At 36.5% G+C, this 7,175-nt stretch overlaps 1 protein-coding gene and 1 pseudogene across 1 annotated transcript; both read right to left on the bottom strand.

The window, feature by feature from the left end:
- Positions 1-1,019: 1,019 nt before the first annotated feature.
- Positions 1,020-3,172, bottom strand: LOC110659436 (uncharacterized; annotated as a pseudogene).
- A 1,396-nt stretch (positions 3,173-4,568) lies between these two features.
- LOC110659435 (cysteine-rich and transmembrane domain-containing protein WIH2) lies at positions 4,569-6,146 on the bottom strand. Its single transcript, XM_021817369.2, has 3 exons — positions 5,958-6,146; positions 5,609-5,810; positions 4,569-4,766 (listed from the first exon to the last, which is right to left on the bottom strand). Exons 1-3 carry the CDS (start codon positions 6,007-6,009, stop codon positions 4,718-4,720), a joined length of 303 nt encoding a protein of 100 aa, XP_021673061.1. The 5' UTR covers positions 6,010-6,146; the 3' UTR covers positions 4,569-4,717.
- Between the last annotated feature and the right edge of the window lie 1,029 nt (positions 6,147-7,175).

The following is a 7,175-nucleotide window of genomic DNA, read 5'->3' as shown; positions in this document are numbered from 1 at the left end:
AATTGTTGAGGCAGTGAGTGTAGAATAGGTTTTAAGGCTTGATGAATCACTACCTTTAAGGTATTAATTGCCCCCACTAAATTGCTGCAAGGTTGTGGCAATATACCTTCAGGATACAATAAAGCTTGAAATCTGCAGACAATAACTCCTAAAGATTTTCCTTAAAAACTCTTAATACAAACTAAATTTAGATAGACTAGAAGAAAAGAAGTAGAAGTAGAAGTAGAAGTAGAAGTAGTATATATCTGAATTAAAAAACTCATCCATATTTATAAAGAATGAAAAGTTATGGCATATTTTCTAGATAAATACAACTATTTATCTCTAATAGATATAACTATTTGTGTAAAAGACATATATGCTTATTAACAGACACCTATATAAACAGTTGTGACTGTTTATATAGAATAGACATGTCTGTTTATTAACAAATATAACTATTTGTTAATAAACACATATGTTCATAATTTATTTACGAAAATTACAATAAGATAATTATTTTGTTTTACACATATACATACCAAGTGTCATAATAGAATAATATATATTTATTTATATATATAATTCTACACAAATTTCACTCTTGTCATTCCTTCATTTTTTATATCTTAACAATATATAAATTCTTTCTCCCTATACTATCTAATATACAAGCTATTTATAATAGAATATGCCTGCAAGTTCTCTATAATAGCGTCCTTCACACAGTTCATTCAATAATGCATTCACATTTTTGAAGAATTATGTCATTAAGAAACAATATGAACCATATAATAATCTATAAATATCAATTAAAAAAAATATATCTATAAACAGATCCATTACTCATCAAGCACAAAATGCTACCATCTCCAGCTTTGTGAGAAGCTTTGTGAGAAATTGTATTGTCTTCTCTTCCATACCAGAACATTAACTTAGAGCCAGCTTGAGACAAAATTATTTAAAGAAATTTTTTCTCAATAGAACCACTGGCTATTCTGTTAGAATTGTAATACAATCTTTAAACTATTTAATGACACTGATATAGTATTTCTCTCATTTTATACATTGAATAAGCAGCCTGAGGAACAAACCAACAAGAGCATGATATCTTGCAAGGTTAATTTCTAACTGGAAAGAAAGGACATATATGATCAATCCAGCACAGCTAGCTTTTGATACTCCTCCCCAGAGATGGCAGCTTCCATAATTGACAGAGGGTCTATAGCAACATCTCCATCCATGAACAGCTTCATCAAATTCTCCGAATAACCACTCACCAGAGCTACCCCTTTTTGTGTCGCAGGTACTTGTGTAGCCACAGAGTCTCTCAAATTCCATAACACGACCTCTGGGATCACATTTCCGTATCCCTTCTCTCTAAACTTCCCCTCTAACACTTTATAATCTGTTTCGTAAGGCGTCGACGATGCTTTATCAAACTCCATGTCGCTAAACACAAACACCCTCTTTATCATCTCTTCCTCCTTCAATTTCCCATTAGCAGCCACTTGCAGGATTAGATCAAACACCTTTTGGAAATCAGCCTTCGTAACCCCCCTCCATTCTTCTCACAAACTCTGTTTTCTCCATAAGACTATCCCGTCGGACCATTTGAAGGGTAGGTTTTTCACTGAAAGTAATTAACTTTCCCTTCCATGGTTTCTCGCTCAGTTTAGAAACTAACATGCCCAATGCTATGGATGCCTCCATTGGTGTTCCATTCATGCTATTTGACACATCACAAATAGCCATACAGTTTTTCAACTTCTTTTTCTGTAAGTTATCATCGCCTTTTCTCTTCTTCCTTTGCAGCTCTGCCACTTGCCCACCATCATCATCATTCAAAGCGCTAATGATCTCATGAGGAAGCAAAGAGCCAGCTGCAATCTTGGCCTTCCCGGATTTCACATCCTTTAAATACTTGGAGAAACGCTCTGCATCATGTTTCAAGAACTTCTCCTTGTAAAATTTCATAGCCACAGAAGCAACTCTATTGTATGGAATCTCACCCCATTTGTTATGCCCAATGTACACCTCTGGTAACTCCAGAACCTTTCGAAGCGGAACCAAAATTTCCTTCCTCAACCGATCACGAATCCTATAAGCATAGTGCGCCTCTTCGAGGCCTTCATATTCAGGGTAGGATTCTCTAGGGAATACTTTCCTCGCTATACTCTCGCAGAGCAAAGTTGATCGATCGAAGGAAGAGTCGATAGATGGGCACCACTTAGCAGCAAGGCTCACCTTCGTCGTCTTCTCGGACTTAAGATGCTCCATATCGGCTTTCAGGCACTTAGCGAAGAAGTCCGAGATGCGTTCAAATAAGAATCGGAAATCAGGATCTCGGTTATATCTCTCATAAACCTTCTTGGCCATGGCTACTCTATTCTTTTTCCTCCCATGCTTGCCATCTCTTTCTCAATCTTGTTCCTTTGCATAGCGTTCATGATCCTGATCTCTCTAGTCACACTAGGCTTGGCTCGCCTTGATGTCTTTCGATGTTGAAACGGTCCTCGAAAGGTTGAGTGCCTGTAGTTAAACCGATTAAACCTGTTTCCTTCCCTTTTGCCTCCTGTTTTCCTCTGCTCCCACTCTGCTTTTTGATTTATCCTCACGTTCAATCCCTCTAAAAGACGGTAAAGAATCTCGGGCAAGTCCTTAAAAGTAACCAAAATTCGCAAAAGATGAAATATTGCAGGCCAGCGTTTTGGGGTGAAATTCATGGAGCCAAAGCGTCGCCGCATAGAACCCTTCTTTATCAGATTTGCCGGTGCCACGAACACCCCTTAGATTACATATGAGCTTGAGGGTGGTCAAGGGGTTTTGCTGCCAGGCATCGTGGAGCCTCTTCCTAATGGAATCAGGTGGGGTATTGGGTACGACATGAAAGAAGAAATCAAGGCAAGGATTGCCCGACGAGAGATAAGTCGGTGAAGATTTCTCGGTATGGCCCATTGGTGGAGGACGCATTGAAGCAACCGTGGCTTCGTTGAAATTGGCCACCATGAGATCCATAAAGGGATCACTAACGCCATGCGTTTTGCTAGTAGAGTTGGATTGTGGAGCTCAGGAGGTCCGAGGAGAGATGTCAGTACCATTGTTGGAGCGTCTAAGGAATTAGCGAGCGTGTTTTGTAATGATTTCGATTTCTGGGTTTTGAGCTGGACTTGTCTATTTTTATTTATAAAAAAAAAAAAAAAGTTCTTGAAATTTGCTATTTTTCTAAAATATTAATTTTAATTTGAAATTAAATAACTCGCTTTCAATTGATTTTAATTAATCTTAATTCAATTTTAATTTAAATTAAAAGGATAAATTTTGAATATGTTATTGGCAGCAATAGAATTATTTTTAAGACTATAAAACATTAAAATTAAGCAAATATCTCTGTTTTTTTTTTAAATTAATTTTATTTTATTTAGAAAACTCAACTTTAATTTTTTATTATATTTTTAATTTTTTTTATACACATAACATACACGCATATAAATTAATGATATATTTTTCTTAACATCATTCCTAATTTTAACTTTGAAATTTAACTTACTAGACTGATGCGACATTTCTCCTCCAAATAAGAAAACCCCATCTTTTTTCGTCCATAATTTTTTCCTCCTCTTTTCTGCCCTTTTCCTACCGTTGTCGCTCACAACTAAACGTTTTGGCGTTCACCATCTCTGACCATCCTCTCTCCCGTTTATCGCCTTCAAGCTTTGCCATTCCCAAGACTTTAATCAGCCTCAAACCTTCTTTAGAATCGTATGCGAGAGAGATTTTTCTTTTTTCTTTTTTTTTTTTAATTCTATAAATTAATTAAGCTGTTTATCAATTCATTTCAGTACAGAAAATTATAAAACTTTGAGTAGCCATCTCCAGAGCTGAGATATGACGTCCCTATTCGAGACGAAATCAAATAAAAAAAAATTTTAAATTATAAAACTTTGACAAATTCAGCTGCAGTGTCAATCCATTGGCTCAATTTTTCCAGTCTAATATTTCTTCAAGAAGATTTTTCAATCACAATTCAAAGATGATTAGCATCTTCCGAGCATGGAAAGAATCAAAGCTAATTCTTTACAAATTGATATACCAAATTAAGAATACTTTGGGGCCTACTGCTTAACCAGATTGACGGAAAATATCATCTTATTTTAGATTCTATTATCTTGTTTTACAAAAGGATCATTGTAATAATTTGCATAATCCATGTTTAATGCTTTAGTTTACTTAGAAGGTTTCACAACTTGAAATTCGATTACCATTTTCTTCTTTTTATGGTAAAGGGTATATGCTAATTTGATTTCAGTTCAAGAATTCCTGAAAAAATTAATCTGCAAGATTGTGAGGCACTTACTCCGTATATATACATGCCCTGTTGTTCCTTCAAAGTAATCATCTTCTATTCAAAATCTTGTTATCTTGTTCCATAAACAATCAAATGTATAAGCTAATCAGAATATATAGCCCTAGAGTTACGGTGGATTCCAACATCAAAGAAAGAGACCAGGGAAGTCAATTTCAAAATAAGCAAGCAACTGAAGAAGAAGAACATGCATACAAGTTCTGTAGAATGGAGGGGCTTTGAGTTCGACACAAACGGTTCATCCATAAATATAAAGATTCATATTTCATACGATGGATAACATGTTAAGAACTGTGAAGATAACAGTCTGCAATAGAAGCAGAATTATCTAATGTTGAGATATAATGTATTTGTTTAGAGGCAGAACATGGCTTAGAGGAAGCACTCTTCCAACAGACAGCAGCAACAAAGTGCAGCCAAACTGCAAATGCAAGGATGAAAGAAGATAAATTATATAATAGCAAAAAGGTGCATCAGATTTTGAAGAATTTAAGTCATTAAGCAACAATCTGAACCATATAAATGTATAAACAGATCCTTTAACTCATCTTGATTTTATCTTTTCCCATATACTTTGTCATTTCTGGGTTTCAGTGCAGGCCTAAACCCAATTTTCTACTCTTTTCTCCCAACAGGTTGAAAATTTAGCAAACATGTTCATTAGATACACTACCAGATAACTAGTTCTTCAGTGCAAGCTCAGGAAATTATATTAGAGCTAGCTTGAGACAATGTTATTTCAGAAAAGTGTTTCTGACAACAATCATGAACTATATATAAGGTATTGTAATTGGAGCACACTCTCTGTAAACCATAAGCTGAAGCTAGCCTGCCTTTTGTTACTTTCCAATTCATTAGGGGTTTGGTGAATTACTTGTGGAGCTGTTTAGTCTGTACTCTGTACTGTGGAGTGTGGACTACATGATCTTTAATGAAATTATGTCAAAGTTTGATAAGGGTTTTTTTTTTTTTTTTAATTTTAATTTGGCTCCAATTGCAATCGAAATCATATGGAGATATAGAAGGTAATATAAGTCATGAACATTCAAGTTCTTGGAGAGAATTATGTAGAAATATTGTAATGACTTGGTAGTCTTAACATCCAATGAAAAAAGAGACGGGATTGTAAAGGAATTAATTAGCTCCTGATCATCTGTTAGCGAATCAAATATATACTCCAAATGAAAGAACGCATTTCTTGATTTGCAGCCTTACGTTCACAAAGAGTTTAACCAAAAAATACAAAGATAAAGAATTACATACCATCCCTTCAGAAAAGAAGAACAACCAGTGTCCTCTTGGCGGTTCTCCATGGAAGGTGGAGGATGTGGAGGGTAGCCTTCATAGAAGTATTCTTGATAACCAGGCGGAGGTGGTGGGGGATAAGGGGCCCCTGGCGGTGGTGGCGGTGGAGGTGGATAGCCTGGAGGTGGATAGCCTGGCGGAGGATATGGAGGTGGAGGCCCTGAATTGCACAAAGAATGTTCACAAAAATTGCTTATTCAAACAATCAAAGCTTCTTATCAGCAAACCAAATTACGTTAAAGAAGAAGAAGAAGAAGAAGAAGAAGAAGAAGAACCAAACAGAAAAATAAAAAATAAAGTAAATAACCTGGTGGAGGTGGAGGTGGAGGTGGAGGGTAGTCAAGACGCTGGTAGCTCATTTGGGTGAGATTGAAAGCCTAAAGAAACTCTTAACTAGCTTATGGAGAAATTTGAGCCTATTAACAGAGTGTAGCGGTAAGGTTAGCAGGAAGTTTCCCAATTCCCACCAACTTTTTCAGTATATAGAAGTGGCCAATGGTACTGGTGTGTAATTGGAATTGTCCTTTATAGACGTGGCGCGGCGTAAAGCGTTAATCTCATCTCGTCTATTTTTCTTAACTAACCTTCAGTTAGGCTGTCCGCAGTCCGTCTGGTTTAACTTTAGAACCGGTTGGGAACTAATTTGATTAATGATTTATGGATTTAAACCTCACAATAATCATGAGAAGTCGATCGCAGTGAATTAAAATTGTTGATTTTGATATAAAATCGAACCAAAACCGACCGGGTTCATCACGTTTTTCTGCTCCCCACCTACCCGTCTTTACATGCTTCTAACCTCTGTTCTCAACAAAGTGACTGGAAAGAATTATCAAAGTATGGCTACCTCTGGGCTATTGTTTTAGGCCTTTAGCCTCTAGAACTCCTACTTTCTTGGTCTGGGAGGCCAACAAAGTAATGGGCTGGACATTATCACAAAGACTTTTTTTAAGTGACACTAAAGCAAGGGAAAGAAAACCCCGCAAGAAACAAGATCAATCCAATTTGAATGGACTAGACATTGCACAATCACTTGTTTGATTTGATATAGGAATTTAGTACCGAACAAAAAACCGATAAATCCATGTCGCATCACTATGCACTTCTTTCAAAGCAATAATTTTCGTGATGGGGGCCATAAATAATGGTGTAGGCCTTGGCTTTTGCTGTTTGAATGAAGAATCTGGCGAAGACATTCATGGTTGTGCTTGTGTGATGGGCCGTGGGGGCACTATAATTCTGCAGAACACAGCAGGCCTCTGCCTCTCTGGCCCTCCAATTATGGTTGCTACCTTATTCTCCCCTCTTTAAAGCTATTCCTCCGCCAGAAATATGCGAGGATGCGGGGACTCTCGTGCTTACCCTGACATGTTTACAAGAGGCAACATGCGCTTTATCTTCTCTTATAATATGTGATTCAAAATAGGACTTGGTCACACACATACATATATATATATATATATAATTTCCTTAAATTTCAAGTGGGAAATCAGCCATTAATGGGCAGTCTCATTGATTTTATTTT

The sequence above is a fragment of the Hevea brasiliensis genome, chromosome 3 (genome assembly GCF_030052815.1).
Source record: "Hevea brasiliensis isolate MT/VB/25A 57/8 chromosome 3, ASM3005281v1, whole genome shotgun sequence".
Lineage (NCBI taxonomy): Eukaryota > Viridiplantae > Streptophyta > Magnoliopsida > Malpighiales > Euphorbiaceae > Hevea > Hevea brasiliensis.
Note: the sequence above shows the minus strand (reverse complement) of the source record. Positions and strands in the feature narration are given on the sequence as shown.